The sequence below is a fragment of the Leptonychotes weddellii genome, chromosome X (assembly GCF_054177405.1).
Source record: "Leptonychotes weddellii isolate Sample4059 chromosome X, ASM5417740v2, whole genome shotgun sequence".
NCBI classification, from domain to species: domain Eukaryota; kingdom Metazoa; phylum Chordata; class Mammalia; order Carnivora; family Phocidae; genus Leptonychotes; species Leptonychotes weddellii.
Window position 1 is genome coordinate 54,008,359 of NC_138385.1, and position 18,438 is coordinate 54,026,796.

General features: G+C 34.2%; 1 protein-coding gene across 1 annotated transcript; it reads left to right on the forward strand.

The window, feature by feature from the left end:
- Positions 1-1,812: 1,812 nt before the first annotated feature.
- MAGT1 (magnesium transporter 1) lies at positions 1,813-16,642 on the forward strand. The gene is made up of 7 exons (XM_081808622.1): positions 1,813-1,976; positions 2,589-2,729; positions 3,812-3,901; positions 4,570-4,633; positions 9,541-9,615; positions 12,414-12,504; positions 14,623-16,642. The coding sequence occupies exons 1-7, from the start codon at positions 1,842-1,844 to the stop codon at positions 14,636-14,638; spliced, it is 612 nt and encodes a 203-aa protein (XP_081664748.1). The 5' UTR covers positions 1,813-1,841; the 3' UTR covers positions 14,639-16,642.
- Positions 16,643-18,438: the final 1,796 nt, after the last annotated feature.

Consider the following 18,438-nt stretch of genomic DNA (forward strand, 5'->3'; position numbering starts at 1 on the left):
CACACACACAAACACACACACACTATCACGGATAGATCCCTCACACATGGCTGCATATAAAAAGCAATTTGTAGAATATTATAGTTAATATGATACCATTTGTGTTAAAGCAGACGCAAAGCAATATTGTGTTTTCTGTTAGTATACACACATGTATATGAATAAATTCAGAAGGGTCTAGAAATAATAGTGGCTGCTAGAATTGACTGCAGTTGGTCCTTATAATCCTGTAACTTTTTTTATTTCATAAGGGAAATGGATTCATATATTACCTAGATTTTTACACATTTTTTAAAAAATCCAAAAGTGGTATAGTTAAATATTGAAGATTTTGTCCTAAGGGCACCTGGCTGGCTCAGTTGGAAGAACATGAGACTTTTGATCTCAAGATCGTGAGTTCGAGCACTCCCACATTGGGTGTAGAGATTACATATACACATACATACATACAAATAAAAAAAAAAAAAGATTTCGACCTAAAATTCGGGTAGCAGTTTGGTGGAGTGAACACGGTCCAGGGTCTGGTTCTTAGCTTTTCAGACTCAGAAATTGAATTTTTAACAATGTAGCCGGAATTTATCTAGTTCTGGAGACCTTGTGCACACTCACCAAACTAAAAATCTGTCAATGAATCGTGGATCACCACATCCAAAACTAATGATGTATGGTGACTAATGTAACATAACAAAATAAAATTAAAAAAAAAAATCTGTGGACGTTGGTAACTAAAGGACTCAGCTATTAATTCATTAATTTGCCATATTATACTGCCAAGGAGACCAAAATAATCATATCCATTAATCACTATACCCTCCTTCCTTATGGGAAAGTCTAAAAAATTACTGTTAGAGGGTTCTATTGTGAGTATAGAATCAAAGCAAGGGAGTTGGATTGTTTTATTGTCTGATGTCCTTAAATTATAAATGTCTTATACAAGCTAATCTCCCTTATAGGGTTACCTGTTGAGGGGACCTGAATGTTTGCGTCTGTTGGTCAGCATCTTTTCCCTGGACTTAGACTTTTTCTTTCCTACAAATACAGTTATATCGGGAAAGATATAATGCAGATGAGTCAGTTATGGTTTCTTTACCTAAATAATTCCAATGTTGTCTTCTTTAAGCATACCATGGTCACATAGAGAATGTGATGCTTATCAGTAAACATTTATGAAACTTTTAGAATTAACTATTTCTGCATATGACTATTTTGTATTGGTTTTTTTTTTAAGATTTTATTTATTTATTTGACAGAGACAGCGAGAGAGGGAACACAAGTGGGGGGAGTGGGAGAGGGAGAAGCAGGCTTCCCACTTAGCAGGGAGCCCCATGCGGGGCTCCATCCCAGGACCCTGGGATCATGACCTGAGGCGAAGGCAGATGCTCAGTGACTGAGCCACCCAGGCGCCCCTTGTATTGGTTTTCACTGCAATTTTAGAGCGCTATCTTGTTTACTCCCGATTGAGAATGTACTCTATTTGGAGCTTACTTCAGCTACAAAAGGCAGTTTTAGTTCTTGCAAATGTATTTTTTTTTTACATAATTTCTGAACAGATTAAAATGTTTGTGATATGGGAGATTTTCCATTCTAAAGGAGTAGAGTGTACGTTTCTTAGCCAGGAATTAATATTTGGTCAGTAAAGTGTACTAATTAAGGTCACAGGCAGTCTTGGGTTTGAATCCTAACTCCACCACTTTTCATTTTCCTTAGGCAAATCACTTGACCTACCTAAATCTGGGCTTCCTCGTCTTTGTAAAATGCCTAAATTTCAAGGTCGTATTTGCTGTTAAGATTATTTTCTTGATAACTTATATTTTCATGGACTTCTTTTTATTCAGCTAAACATGAATTCAGCTCCAACTTTCATCAACTTTCCTGCAAAAGGGAAACCCAAGCGAGGTGATACATACGAGTTGCAGGTGCGTGGTTTTTCAGCTGAACAGATTGCCCGGTGGATTGCTGACAGAACTGACGTCAACGTAAGTTTCCCTACCTTGTAGAAAGTTACTTTTCCATTATCCACTTCCAGTCTTAGTGGGAGGTCCTAATTGGTCTCATCCCCATATCACTGAGGTGGTAATGGTCTGGCAGCCCCTTCATAAATAGCATTTAATAGAATCATCCTGATGAAAGAGTGAAATTATAAAACATTTTCTATTACCTTATTGGATTCAGCATGGAAACCACTCTTTTGACCTTATTTATTAAGTCCATGGACTATCTAGTGATACTTGGCAAATAATTCTTAATCTAAAAGATGTTATGTTGTAGTTAAACAGAATATTGTACCTATCCCATCCCATTTTGGGATACATTGTAGACTATTTTGATTAGGATGAAAAGAAGTATGATTTTTCCTGAAAATATAACCACACTAATTTTTTTAAATTTTTGTTTAAATTCCAGTTAACATACAGTGAAATACTAGTTTCAGGTGTAAAATATAATGATTTAACATTTCCATACAACACCCGGTGCTCATCACAACAATAACCACACTAATTTTGATTGCTTTCATTTTGAATTAGTTTGACCTATATAATTAACAAGTAAATTCCATGCTTAAAACATTTTTCTTTCCTTTCCATTAGATTAGAGTAATTAGACCCCCAAATTATGCTGGTCCTCTTATGTTGGGATTGCTTTTAGCTGTTATTGGTGGACTTGTGTATCTTCGACGAAGCAATATGGAATTTCTCTTTAATAAAACTGGATGGGCTTTTGCAGCTTTGGTAAGTGAATTTTAGAACAAAAATTGTTTGCATATATACAATATTGTATGTCAAATATATATAAATTAAAAATTTTTATAAGCTTGGGCGCCTGGGTGGCTCACTTGGTTAAGCGACTGCCTTCGGCTCAGGTCATGATCCTGGAGTCCCGGGATCGAGTCCCGCATCGGGCTCCCTGCTCGGCAGGGAGTCTGCTTCTCCCTCTGACCCTCCTCCCTCTCATGCTCTCTGTCTCTCATTCTCTCTGTCTCAAATAAATAAATAAAATCTTAAAAAAAAAAAAATTTTTATAAGCTTAAAATAAAAGACTAATAAGATGTATTTTAAATAACAGCATCCCTATATTTGATTTTTTTCAATAGAATTTACACATTTCTCAGGAGTACTGTCTTGTGTAAATGAAGACAAAAGTGTTTCAAATACTGATACAGTAAACTATTTAGGAGATAATTATTTAAAGAACTATGATAATTTAAATAATTCTGTATTTAGGTAAGTAGTAAAAAACAATGATTTTTAAATATACATTTTAAATATACAAGAATGTAATAAATATATCTAGAAGGGTAACAACCTCAGAAAATAAACCACCTCAAAACTTTTTAAAAAATTGTTTGCATACAATATTGTATTGTTAGGTAGCATTTTGTTTTATTTCCTACCTGTGAGAGGGATTTTATATATTTTTATTTCATGCCTTAAAATCAGTTTGTTTCCTCCAATATCTTATTAGCATGGCCCGAGTTTGGAGGAACTTGTTGTACTCCTTTTTTGTCCAACCTAAATGATAGAATGTCACCCCTAAGAAAATATGCAGTTCTTTTGAAAATATTCTCATAAAAGGCTCTTCAGTTTTCAATTTTTAAACATCTTTCAGCTTATTTATAGTTTTAAAATAGGGGTTTCCTTTTGGAGTATTATTGATTCTCATGAAATATAAGCCTTACTCAAAAATTATTCATCTAAAAAAATTTGTTCATGTATTACTTGAGCAGACATGCTTTTTCATAAACCTATTAATCTGATCAGTATAGGAGCAGCTGCACCATGATATGAGTATTTCCTTAATTTTTGTTTCCTAGTGTTTTGTGCTTGCTATGACATCTGGTCAGATGTGGAACCATATAAGAGGACCACCATATGCTCATAAAAATCCGCACACAGGACATGTGGTAAGGGAAGTTCAGAATTTCTTTCCATTATATACCAAAGTTAACCTTAATAATTATTATCTTGTGACACCATTGCCGAGATGTGAAGGAACTAGGTTTAGTTTTGACTTTTCAATCTGTCTTGGATGATGAGCTTCAATTTCTGAAACGTGCTCTTAAAAGTGGAAAGTTCTTTATCCTTATCACATTTGGTGAGTCCTTCTGACTAAGCTGGCTAAGAATGAAAGTCAGCTTTCAACTAAATAGAGTTGAAATGCTCAAGTACTTGCACATCTCCTGTTTCTAGCCACTGTGCTAAGTATTATTAGATACAGTGATAACAAGAAAAACAATCTTTGTCTTCATGGAGTTTACATTATTGTACCTCATGGTCTTGTACACTGAAATATTAGGTTTCTCATATATTCTGTTGTTGAGAACATAGTATAAGTACAATGAAAAGACAAATGAATAATAAATAACACAGAAATAATGTTTATTTTTGTCCAGTTTATTGATGAATGCCACAGACCCAATGCTTATATACATCAGGTGAATTAATAATTTCATAGGGCTCAAAAATAGCCCATTTTAGGATTAGAATACCAAAAGTTAATGTGTATTTAAATACTTAAAAATAAATAAATAAATAAATAAATACTTAATTTTGTCTTTTTTCCTCCCCCCAGAATTATATCCATGGAAGCAGCCAAGCCCAGTTTGTAGCTGAAACACACATTGTTCTTCTGTTTAGTATCCTCTTTTTATAATAAGTCCTTGGTGCTGCATTTTAATTTATCTATCTATATGTTTTTATTTATATTGCTCCTGTTTTCTGGATTGCAGGACTTCCTAAATCTGTGGGTCAGTACCCTTAATTCATTTTAGAAAATGTTTGGGCTACTGTCTCTTCAGGATTGTTTTTCTCCCATTTTCTCCATCCTCTCCATCCATGGCTTTCAACTGAGAGCCTGGTGTATGAACCTTGTCATTCTTTCTGGTAGAACCTGAACCTTAATCATGGTCTCCTTAACACTGGAGGACTACCAAAATTCTTCTCTCCTAAGCTTTGTCCTAACTTTGTGAATATAATTATGTAAAACGTTTAGGAAATTGGAATATTCTTACTTTTTCTTTCTGCCTAAAGGTTAAACATTACTTAAGGCTTCACATACATTTGGAGCAGATTGCAAGCCTATTGAAATACAGCATTTTTTTCCTTTCCAAGTTTTAATTTAGATTCCAGTTAGTTAACATACAATGTAAATTTAGTTTCAGGTGTAGAATTTAGTGATTCAACACTTAAATACAACACCCAGTGCTTATCACAAGTACCCTGCTTAATCCCCATCACCTATTTCACCCATCCCCTCACCCACCTCCCCTCTGGTAACCATCAGTTTGTTCTCTATAGTGAAGAGTCTGTTTCTTGGTTTACCTCTCTTCCCTTCCTCTGCTGCCATTTTTGTTTCTTAAATTCTGCACATGAGTGAAATCATATGGTATTTGTCTTTCTCTGACTGACTTATTTTGCTTGGCATAATAGTCTTTAGCTCCATCCACATCATTGCAAATGGCAAGGTTTCATTCTTTTTTATGGCTGAATAATATTCCATTGTATATATACTAATGCTTCTTTATTCATTCATTAGTCAGTGGACATTTGGGCTCTTTGTGTAATTTGGCTATTGTTGCTATAAACATTGGGGTACATGTATCCTTTCGAATAAATATTTTTGTATCCTTTGGGTAAATACCTAGTAGTGCAATTGCTGCACCGTAGGGTAGTTCTATTTTTAACTTTTTGAGGACCCTCCGTACTGTTTTCCAGAGTGGCTGCACCAGTTTGCATTCCCACCAACAGTGTAGGAGGGTTCCCTTTACTCCACATCCTCGCCAACATCTGTTGTTTCCCGTGTTGTTAATGGTAGCCATTCTGACTGGTGTGAGGTGATATCTCGTTGTAGTTTTAATGTACATTTCCCTGATGATGAGTGATGTTGAGCATCTTTTCATATGTCTGCTGGCCATCTGTGTCTTCTTTGGAAAAATGTCTGTTCATGTCTTCTGCCCATTTTTTAACTGGACTGTTTTTTTGGGGGTGTTGTGTTTTATAAGTTATTTATATATTTTGGATGCTAACCCTTTATCAGATATGTCATTTGCAAGTATCTTCTCCACTCCATAAGTTGCCCTTTTTTAAAAAAGAGTTATTTATTTATTTTTAGAGAGAGAGTATGAGTGAAGGGGAGGGAGGGGGAGAGAGGGAGAGACAAAGAGAGAGAAAGAGGAAGACAAGCAGACTCCCTGCTGAGTGCAGAGCCTGATGTGGGGCTTGATCCCACAACTTTGAGATCATGACCTGAACAGAAATCAAGAGTTGGATGTTTAACTGACTGAGCCACCCAGCCACCCCCGTAGGTTGCCTTTTAATTTTGTTGATTGTTTCTTTCACTGTGCAGAAGCTTTTTTTCTTGATGAAGTCCCGGTAGTTTATTTTTGGAAATAAAGCATATCTTGTAAATTTGGTTAATTGGATACAAAATGGGAATTTTTTTCAGGGTGATATTTTTTCCCTTATTTTGTTTTTGCTTTTTTGGTAGTGGTTAGGAAGATTTGGGTGATACTTTCTGAGCAATTATTTTGCTAGTTGCTGTGAATGTATGATTTGTCTAAGGAGTTTATAGTATTGGGATAAACAAAGGTTTACAGGTTATAAGAAAGGCCCTAAATGCTGTGTATCACTAGGTGTGAGACAATGAATAAAGCTATTTAACTTTGTTAGGGGTAGGAAACTTTAGGGAAGACTAAAAATCCTTTTTTTTTTTAGTGGTCACAAAGCCTAAAAACTCAAAACTCAAAAGTTACTATGTTAAAAAAAAAAAAGTTACCCTCTTAATAAGAACTAATAGAATGAGACTACTACTAACTAGTAGTTATGAGTTTAGAAAATATCCACATATTTATCATTATTTTAATATTGTATAATTTAATACATGATTAATAAAGCAAACTATATGAGTTGCTTGGTCCACTAAGCAGCTTTTAAAATTGTATTTTAAACTTTTTATGTGAATTACTATATTCATGCAGAAATGTTCACAATTCATAAGTGCAGTGTACAGTTTGATAAATTTTCACAAAATGAACACAACTGTGTAACCACCCAGTTGATGAAATAAAACTTCACTCATATCCCAAAGCATCCCCAATCTCATCACCCCCTCCTGATTGCTACCTTCCTACCCAAAATTAACTACTCTCCTGACTCCTAACAATATGGATTAGTTTTACTTATTTTTTAACTTTACACAGATGGAATTATACTTTAAATATATTTAAATTAAAAAAATAAAACAGTAGATTAGAAAATTTTCACCCATGTTCTGAAACCCTAATATTAAAATCTAGGTTTATTTTTGCATATCCTCTTGCATTCTTTGCTTAGTTGTGTCTTTTTTGGGGGAAGCTCCTTTTTTTGTAGTTACAGACATTGTGTGCAGTTTGGTTTCCTAACATAAGCATTTTCTATATGGTTGTATGACCTTTATAGTTACAAAAGTTGCATGAGATTTACAGATAAATAAGAAAATACGGGCAAGGAAAAGGAAAAATAGTGATCATTCTTAATGTTTATATAATGGGTATATCATAATTCAATTATTCTTCTATTGTTGAATGTTGCAAAGCATGTTTACTTGGATATAAAAATAATTTGGTGGGACACTTGGGTGGCTCAGTCGGTTAATCATCTGCCTTCAGTTCAGGTCATGATTTCCTGGTCCTCTGATCAAGCCCCACATTGGGCTCCCTGCTGAGTAGGGAGCCTGCTTCTCCCTCTCTCCCACCCCTGCTCATGCTCTCGTTATCTCTCCCTCAAATAACTAAATAAAATCTTTTTAAAAAGTACCCTGTAACAAAAGCCTATAGAAATGATCAATCTTTACATGTATCTGGATATAAAGAACCTCGGTTAGAAAAAGTTGTCATTGGAGAAAACAACTTGTCTAAGCAACTAAAAGCATGATGAATGGGCATCATCCCTAAAAAGAGGCTATTGACAACAGTACAAGATGGTAGTGAAGGGATGAATAGACAAACTATAGGGCCAATTATAAATTCAGGCCTTATCCGAACACCTGTTTTTCCCTTTCTGCTTAATCATACCCACGTGTGGTAGCCTACAATGTGCATGTGTGTATGCATAATTGATTTGGGCATTTTTAACTGTTGTTTATATTTACCAAACTGCAGGGTAAATCTCTTTTTTTTAAAGATTTTATTTATTTATTTGACAGATAGAGACATAGCGAGAGAGGGAACACAAGCAGGGGGAGTGGGAGAAGGAGAAGCAGGCTTCCTGCCAAGCAGGGAGCCCGATGTGGGGCTCGATCCCAGGACCCTGTGATCATGACCTGAGCAGAAGGCAGACGCTTAATGACTGAGCCACCCAGGTGCCCCTCTTTTCTACTAGAACATATGGTATTTGCTTTAAAATTCAACTTTGCTTATTTTAGCATTCAACCATGCCACGTGTATCCTATTTGCATGAGTAGGTATATTTTTGTATTTATGTAGTTTCCATAGTAAGGTGAATAAAAGTGAGGTGATGACATATAGGATTCTCTTTTTTTATTAGAATAGGACAAACTTAGGTAGTTGAGTAGTAATTTGCGCTTTAGAGGTTGATTGTTGAAATTCTGGAGAATTTTTGAGAAGTTATTTTTCAAATAAGAATGAGTTGCTGTTCTCTTCAAATGGTGCACAGTTCAAGTGTATTCATTTTTGGAGGGTGGTTAAATATGCAAAAAGGCTATTTAATGTCTTAAAATATATCAGAGCACCTGGGTGGCTCAGTCGGTTAAGCATCCGACTCTTGATCTCAGCTCAGGTCTTGATCTCAGGGTTGTGAGTTCAAGCCCCCAAAAAACAAAACAAAATAAAATATATACAAGGTTGGAGCAATAGTTGCAAGCATGTCCAGGAAGGTTATTTCAAAATACATGTCAGGAAAACTCATACTTCATCTGTAAGTTATAGTGGGGTGGACATTTGTTTAAGATACTGATTTTCATTTGTACAGATGAAGTAATTTTCCAACTTTAATATTTTTATTATACCTTCATAGTAAATAATTGTCATGCTGCATAGATACAAGATTCCCTATTTTATTTTATATTTTTAATCACCCATCTTTTTTATTAAAGTGAAATTCACCTAACATAAAATTAAGTATTTTAAAGAGAACAATCCAGTGACGTTTATTTTTATTTATTTATTTTTAAAAAATATTTATTTATTTGACAGAGAGAGAGGTTTGACAGAGAGAGAGTACAAGCAGGGGAAGCAGCAGACAGAGGGAGGGGGAGAAGCAGGCTCCCCGCTGAGCAGGGAGCCCGATGCGGTGCTCGATCCCAGGACCCTGGGATCATGGCCTGAGCCGAAGGCAGACGCTTAACCAACTGAGCCACCCAGGCGCCCCTCCAGTGATGTTTAGTTTAATACATTCATAAGCATTCCTTACTTTAGTAACAGTTTTTTTTAAATTGAAAGTTGGAGATTTATATATTCATTGTAATTTTCTTCATGAAAGAGTAGGAATATTAAAGTGGTATGTCTTTTGTGTCTGTATGAATTTCTCCTTAAACAATTTTTCTAAGATGGTGGGGTTACCTTAGGGATGGTGCTGTTATGTGAAGCTGCTACATCTGACATGGATATTGGAAAGCGAAAAAGTAAGTTATATATTATGCCAAAATGTAACAATTCTACCTTTTTTTTTTTAGAATATATATATATATTTTTTGTTGTTGTTATGTTAGTCACCATACAGTACATCATTAGTTTTTGATGTAGTGTTCCATGATTCATTGTTTGTGCATAACACCCAGTGCTCCATGCAATACGTGCCCTCCTTAATACTACCTTTTTAATTTGATTTTTATTTTTTATTATTGAATTATAGTTGACATACAATGTTATATAACAGTTCTGTGTTTAACACAGGAAAAAAAATATCCTCTTAATCACTTCCCCCTCTTAGTTATATTATTTACTACTTTATTATTTTAAAAGTAACATATACTTATTGTAAAAAATGGAGGAAATCAGAGTGTGAAACATTTGGGGGGAGAGTTACCCATTATTCCATCACTGAGAAGCTAAAAATTTTAATGTTTTAATATAGTTTCTTCCATTTGTAAAAACATATTTAAAACTGTATAAAATTTTGAATCTTGTACCCCCCTCTTTTAACTGGAGTTAAATAATTCACTAATATTTTCCTACACATAATTTTAAATTTGTACCCTATGCTGTAATTTAACCATTCTGATTCTGTTAAACATTTAAGATTTTTTTCTAACTTCTATTATAATAAATATTTCCTTAGTGACTATTGTAGTATATTAAGCTTTATTCTCATTTCATGTTAATTCCCTAAGGTAGATTCCTAAAAGTAGAATGACTGTATAGTCCTCTGTATTAGTATTTTTAATCCCCTTGATGTTTTAAACTGATGATGCTAAATTGTTTCCTCAGATATTATGATAGTTTAGATTCCTACTAGTGGTATTTAAGAATGCTTGTTTAAAAAAAAAAAAAAAAAAAAAAACGCTTGTTTCACAGTAACTTTGTCAGCATTAGCTAAGCTCATTAAAAGTGAGTGTGTGTGTGTACTTGCTAATCAGATAAGGGGCAAATGTTACAGTATTTGTACTTCTTTGGTTATTAATGAAGTTGAATATTTTTCTAAATGTTTATCAGCTGTTTGTATTTTCCCTTCTATAAAAAGTCTTTTTGTCTTTTGTCATTTATCTATTATTCTTAGTACTTTTTCTCTTGGTTTGTATGGACTTTTTATATATTAAAATATTCACACATTGGTATTTGTTGCAAGTAAATGCTAACAATGTAATTTTATTTTACTTACATAAAATACGTTTAAGTCAGAGTTTTCCTTGTATGGCTAAAAAGGTAAATGTCATCGAATTAACCTAGCTAAGTATAGTCTACGTTTTCATTTGAAAAAAGATGATGAGATTGGATTTCAAATTTGGGGATTCTTATTTTGCTGAATTGAAATGAATTTTTGCATATTGCAAAAATAGAGCTAATGTATCAATTTTTTTATCCAGTCAATATACATCCTTTCATTACCTGACTTTTAAAAACTTGCCTATTTCAGTATTCATTATTGGGAAAAGGCCCTCTGGGTACTACACTGGTAGTATGAATTTAAATTATAAAACATCTTGGTGACATATATTAAAATAATCACAAATAATAATAACAAATACTTAAACATTTATTATGTACCAGAAACTGCCCTAAAGACTTTTAGATATATTATGTGAAAAAAGTAGAATACAAACATAAATACACTGATACTATATATACACACACACAGGTGTGTGCATGTGTGTATTTAATTAGATAAGAAAGACTTCTACAATGGTCATGTGTTAATACTCATTAAAAGATATATTTAACATTTACATTTTAGCCCCTAATTATATTATGTGAAATTTTAAGAAGGAAAAAGAATTGTTCCCTAAGTATAACAAGACTACAAGTTGTTTTTAGTCGGCCAATAAGTATGTTTCTTTAGAACTTCCACTGCCATAGCACACATGCTTTCCCACATCCCCACCTCTATGCTTCTTAGCCAGTCTTAGTCTGAGGACTTAAAGAGCCTCAAGTTATGAGAATCATGGCTGAGCATTGTGGGGTCAGCATCCAGAGGTAAGATTGTTAACTGCTATGCTAAACCAGAGCATATGAGATTAATGGAGAGAGCTATGAATTTAGAACTAGGATTCGTGTTATTTTCACCTCATTATTCAAAGGAGGAATCCATGTTGAATGAGTTCCTTACATAGGCAGTGTAGTTACCTGTAAATGAAAAAAGTACTTTCAAGTGAGGGTGTCACAATGATGTTGTTAGATGTCTTTAAAACAGTATCAATACAATAAGGCCACGTTTAAGGCTTTAGAAGAAATTTAATAAGTGAGTGATTTTCTTGTCAGTAGTAGAATTTTCTAACACTAAATTCTTTTTTTGTTTAAAGATTTATTAGCATGAGCATGCTCACATGAGTGGAGGGAGGGGCAGAGGGAGAGGGAAAGAAGCAGGCTCTGCTGAGCATGGAGCCTGACTCGAGGCTCGATCTCACAATCCTGAGATCATGATCTGTGCTGAAATCAAGAGTCAGATGCTTAACCTGCTGAGCCACCTTTGCACCCCTCTAACACTAAATTCTTGACTGTGATGACTTTAAAGGAATTTATTATTTCATACAATTAAATTGCACAAGTGTATAAATGGAACTACTCTATTATATTGTAATGGGTCAAATTAATTGGGAAGGCAGAATCCTAAAGATTTAAGAATGGGCATGAAAATTTTTGGAAACTTGAGGTTTACCACTAAATTATGTCCCTTGCTTTTCACTCTTGGAAATGTGACTAAAATTTATGCCCTAGTTCTTTATTATACTTAACATGCTCATTTTACACTTTTGTTTTTCTGCAGTAATGTGTGTGGCTGGTATTGGACTTGTTGTATTGTTCTTCAGTTGGATGCTGTCTATTTTCAGATCTAAATATCATGGATATCCATATAGGTATGATTATTTTATACTATTATATAGTGATTACCTATACTTACAATGATTAGAGTTGATGTTGCTTTATAATATTTTTTTTTTTGCTTTACCTCCAAACTATTCTAGCTTCTAAAGCAGACATAGACTTTAACTTAGGTATGTTGCATGTAAAAGTTAACTTAAGATAATTATGATATAGTGGACAATAGTATGTGATTTCTCACGAACATCTTTGAGGGTCATTCTGACATCACCTAATTTAATCTAGAAATCTAAAAAACACTTAATGATTAGAATATTTTATACCTTGTCTGCACACTCTACTTTCTCTTGAGCAAATTATTTTTTAATGTTTTTTAAAACTTCTCACACCTCTACTTTTCAGGGCTCTTTAGATGGCATAAACAGAACATTTGATTAGAATCCAGTTTATAGAGAGTATAGGAAAGAGTGTTTAAGAAGATCTAAGTGTCTTGAAATGTTCATAGAGATCTCTAAGGCTCAGGGAAGAAATTACTCTCCTGGTCCTAAATTCTTGATTTTATTCTGTTAATAGCCTTGAGAAATATACCTACATAATGGGGGATGTTGTGAATTAGTTTTATAATATGAGTGCCAGGTACCATAATTCATGTTCTTTTTTTTTTTTTTTTTTTAAAGATTTTATTTATTTATTTGACAGAGAGGTAGAGAGAGAACACAAGTAGGGAGAGGGAGAAGCAGGCTCCCTGCAGAGCGGGGAGCCCGATGCGGGACTCGATCCCAGGACTCTGGGATCATGACCTGAGCCGAAGGCAGCCGCTTAACTGACTGAGCCACCCAGGCACCCTCATGGTCTTTTAATACAACATTGTCTTGTTGTATAAAGGATTGTGAACAACTAAAGATAAACTATATCAAGTGATATTTTCGAGAGACAAATTCATTCTTCATATTACCTTTAATGCATTTTTAGTAGATAAGTTTTTTAAACATTTCATTTACTTATTTAGAGAGAGAGAGAACGTGCACACAACGGGAGGGGCAGAGGGAGAGAGAGAATCTCAAGCAGGCTCCATGCCCAGTGCAGAGCCTGACACGGGGCTGGATCTCACAACCCTGAGATGATGACCTGAGCCGAAATTGGACGCTTAACCAAATGAGCCATGGAGACGTCCCTTGAATAGACAGTTTTGAACAACTCCCTGGTTGATTCATTATATTGTGACATTCCTGGATGCCTTTTGATCAATGAACAACATAAATTAATCTTCTTTTGCATTTTTTTCTTCCAAACTTAATTTTATTTCTTTTTAAGTTTTTACTTAAATTCTAGTTAGTTAACATATGGTGTAATACTAGTTTCAGGTGTACAATTTAGTGATTCAACACCTCCATACAATACCCAGTGCTCATCACAAGTACACTCCTTAATTCCTGTCACCTATTTAACCCATCCCCCCACTCACCTCCATTCTGGTAACCCTCAGTTTGTTCTCTATAGTTAAGTCTTTTTCTTGGTCTACCTCTCTTTTTTTTTCCTTTTGCGTGTTTTATTTCTTAAATTCCACATATGAGTGAAATCATATGGTATTTGTCTTTCTCCAACTGACTTATTTCACTTAGCAGAATACTCTCTGGCTCATCCATGTCATTGCAAATGGCAAGAATTCCTTCTTTTTTATGGCTGAATAATATTCTATTGTGTATGCATGCCACATCTTCTTTATCCATTCATCAGTTGATGGACACTTGGGCTGGCAAATGTAAATTAATTTAAGAACAAAACCTACCAGAACTTTGATTCTTGATTTATTCTTCTGTGTATTTATATTTTAAAATAATTTCTCCTCTATAGAATATTAACTGGGATGCAAGGGTAATCTTGCTGGGATTTCTATTGCTTATTTCATCACCATGGTTGATCGAATTATTAATCAGTGTCTCTCTTCATGAGATTTTTTAACAAGTTTATGTCTATTTCCTTCTCTCCTAAGACTATCTTAATATCTTGGTGTTTATCACTTTTTGTTATTAATACTAAAAGTTTATTATACATCCACCCAAATGGTCTTTTGTCTAAAGTCAAGATATTTATTAGAAGTAAGGCTTGTTGTTTTTTCAGAGACTAATAGATTCTTAATATTTTTGTTTCAGCTTTCTGATGAGTTAAAAAGGATCCCAGAGATATGTAGACACTGGAGTAATGGAAATTGAAAAATGAAAAGAGTGTGTGTGTTTGAAAAGAAGAATGAAATTTGTGTATTTTGTATTACCTCTTTTTTTCAAGTGATTTAAATAGTTAATCATTTAACCAAAGAAGATTTGTAGTGCCTTAACAAGCAATTTCTTGTCGAAATCATGAAGTATTTGGATACAGTTCTCCTCTTAACCTTCCCTTCCTGATGAACTGTATGTAACAGTTAATTTAGTAGAATTAAGTACATTATAAAAATTTTATAACTACATTTTAATTAAAACAAGGTTCAGAACTGCTTTAGTTAACTATTGGCCATCTGATTTTATATTATCTTATCCAAAGGTAGGGGAAAAAAAGTCCTGACCAGGTGTTCCTACATAAGCCTATTACAGACAGATGCATCAGGAATGCATTCTTAGCTGTTCCATCTTTGCATGGATGTGTATACTTTGTACATCTTTCCTTTTGGTCAGAGAAATCGTTATGTGCTATGTGATCTTCTGACACGTCTAGCCTTTAGAAAAGATTAGCCAGTCCTCCCCCTCCTTTCATGTTTCCTACTGAAATACAGTGCTAGCTATGCTTCTTGGTCGCTGTAGACATTAAAAAGCCTAAATACAGGATTATGATTTCTGCATGAGTGTGGTGTTAACTACTTTTGTTTGGAAAGATTTCAAGTTCATTCTGTCTCCTTAATTTATTTAAGGTAGGTCCCTCTCTAATAAAAATGTAGCTTAGTGCTAAAATCAGTGTAACTTAAAAATGGTCTAAATTGTTTCTACAAATTAGAGATTGTCACTTACTTCATTTGTACCCCAAAGAAAAAAATAGGTTCATCTAGTTAAGTCGATTTCTGTATTACAGTTACAACATATTTCATTAACCCTTGTATTTAGGAAAAGGACTCCCCTAGATTGGGAAAAGCATATCCTGATATATTGAGTTGTTGCTTATGAATAGAAAGTAAATTGTTTCTTGAAAGTTGTTATGTTTTTGCTATTATTTTAGCCTTCATTCTTTCACTTTAAGTGGAGAAACAGTAAACATTTGAAGAGGTTTTATTTGAATTTTGTCTTTTTTTTCTGTCAGTGGAAATAACCATATATGCTAACCAAATTTTTGTGAAGAATGAAAGTTGATGGTTATCATTAGATCTAGCCATAACCTCCCCCATAGTTATGAAGAGTATCCTGAAATTTCACTATTATAGAAATATAATAATGACTGTGAAAAAATTTTTAAAAAATCTTAGAAGTATTACATTAAAATAATACTTTGCCTACTACTATTTACCATCTAATAACTTTCCCATGTGGTCTAGAAGTCTTATATAATAGAGATTTGCAGAAGAGATGAATATAATTGCCTAAGAAGAAATGTTTTATGTGGATTTTTTGTTTTTGTTCCAAGATTTGGCAGGTCAGGGCATATAGTTGACCTTTTACTCTTTAGTGGATCCACTTTTTGTTAATTACTTCCCTATAAATTGTGTGATTCTGGATTCTTTATCTGCTGTTCTTGTAATTGTCTCAGGCCAAATAAGTTTATGCTGTGATTCTTACGAGATTTGTATGAAGATGCCCTGATTTGTACAGACTGACCAGGGTAATACTACTGCCATGTAATCTGTATAGCTTCACATAATGTGCCATGAGCATTGAAAGAATGACACTTTTTTGTATTTGTTTTGTCTCCCTTAAGAGCACATTCTTCTTGTGCAAGGAGAAGAGTTGCATTCTGGCTAAAATCTGTAGAAAGCAGATTTACTAAACTTAGAGTTACTTTTGTGGAAGTTTTGAAATTCGCTTTCATCTGAAGTGCCTTAAGTAGACTCTTAATTTACTTTTCCAGTAATGTTTTAAATATTTGTTACGCATTTAAAAAATACTATTCAAAATGACACATTGTAGTAGCAAAGATAACCAAATGTCTGGCTGTTTGCTTTTTGACCATATCAATAAACTTTTACAATCTAAACTCTTAAGTTTTTTTATTAACATGTGAAGAGGGGTTAATTTAAAACACTAAATTAGGATTGTAATATTAGGTTATTTCATTTTTTAGAAAAGATTATTTGAGAGAGAGAGAGAGCATGCTCACGAGCAGGGGGAGGGGCAGAGGGAGAGGGAGAGAATCTCAAGCAGATTCCCTGCTAAGTGTGGAGCCTGATGGCAGGGCTCTATCTCACAACCCTTAGATCATGACCTGAGCTGAAATCAAGAGTCAGTCACTTAACAGACTGAGCCATCCAGGTGCCTCTAGGTTATTTAATTTTGAGAATATAATTAAATTTCTTACTGTCCTAATGACAGTAAATTTGATAGGCCAATTTCCTTAAGTATTTCTAAATTGAGATACATTCTTCCAGGATTCCATATGTTATCTTTCATTAATGTTCTCACCCAATATGTTAGTCAAAACAGCCAAGATAAGTAGATGAATGGCTGTCTTCAATGGTTGATCTAGTTTTGTCCCAGTTGGTGAACATTGTGACTAGGTAATTAGCTTTTTGTACTAAATAATTGATTTGAAACAGTTACCCAGACAGATGATATCAAGTTATATGAGACTGGACAATAGTACATTTGCAAACATGGGATGGGAACACTGGACAGGAAGTAGAGAGATCCGGCTTTTAAACAGCTTTTAGTTCTTATTCTCTGTCTAGTTATGTGACCATAGGCAAGTCACTTGAAATAGGTTCTCTCAGGACCTATTTTTTTATTCTAAGGTGATTGCATTTGGACTAAATTACTTCAGTGTTCCTTCCAGCACCACTGTTTTAGGTGCAAAATATTAAAGATATATTTAAATTTGAATACATATGATTTGTGATATTCAGGTTTGGTATTGAATTAAATCCGTTGAAATGTAGGAGGTTTTGTAATCAGATTTCTGAAGAAGCTGTGAAATGCTTGTGGAGGCCATTATAACTGCAAGTTGTTTAATATGCATTGAAATATTTTTTAGAAAGGATATACTTGAAGCTAAAATGTTAATATCAGCTCTTGATTTAAATGCCCAAGTATAAGCAAGAATGAAATCAACTGTATGTAGCAGTATGCTACTATTGTAGAAAATCAAAGCCAAAGGAACCTTAAGATACCATTTAATCAATCCCTTCATTTTAACTGCTGAAGAAAATCTGCCTTAGATGGGTGACGCAGTTCACTGGAGGTTATTCCAAGGAAAGGCCTACAGGTTTCCAGTTTTGCTGCGAATTTCCTTTGGATTAGGTTTCAGTGAGAGATGTAAATGACTCCCTGGAGACATGGAAATCATAGTCTACCTTGATTGTTTCCTGACATCTAGATCCTGAGAAAAGAGTCCTAATGAGAGAGGCATTTCCCTAGAATGGCTGATGTAGGCTTCAGAAGGGAGGAATTTCAGTGAACTCCCTTTAATCTGTGAAAGTAGAATTTAGGGGCACCTGGCTGGCTCAGTCAGTAGAACATGCAACTCTTGAGTTCAAGCCCCACATTGGGCCTAGAGCTTACTGTACAAAAAAAAAAAAAAAATGGTAAAGATGGCAAATCGTATGCATATTTTACCACACTTCAAAACTAAAACACTAGTGCCTTGGCCCCAACCCCATATTGGCATTTACTCACTGACACCACTTTGTATTTCATCATTGTCCTGAAAATACGAGTACAGTCGGATAAAGTCTGACTTATGGTTAAAATGTTGAAGCATGGTCTTCAGGCTCTTTTGGGGGACAATTTAAGGACATTCAGATAAACCTTGCCTGCACAGGCAGTGATGATTAGTAT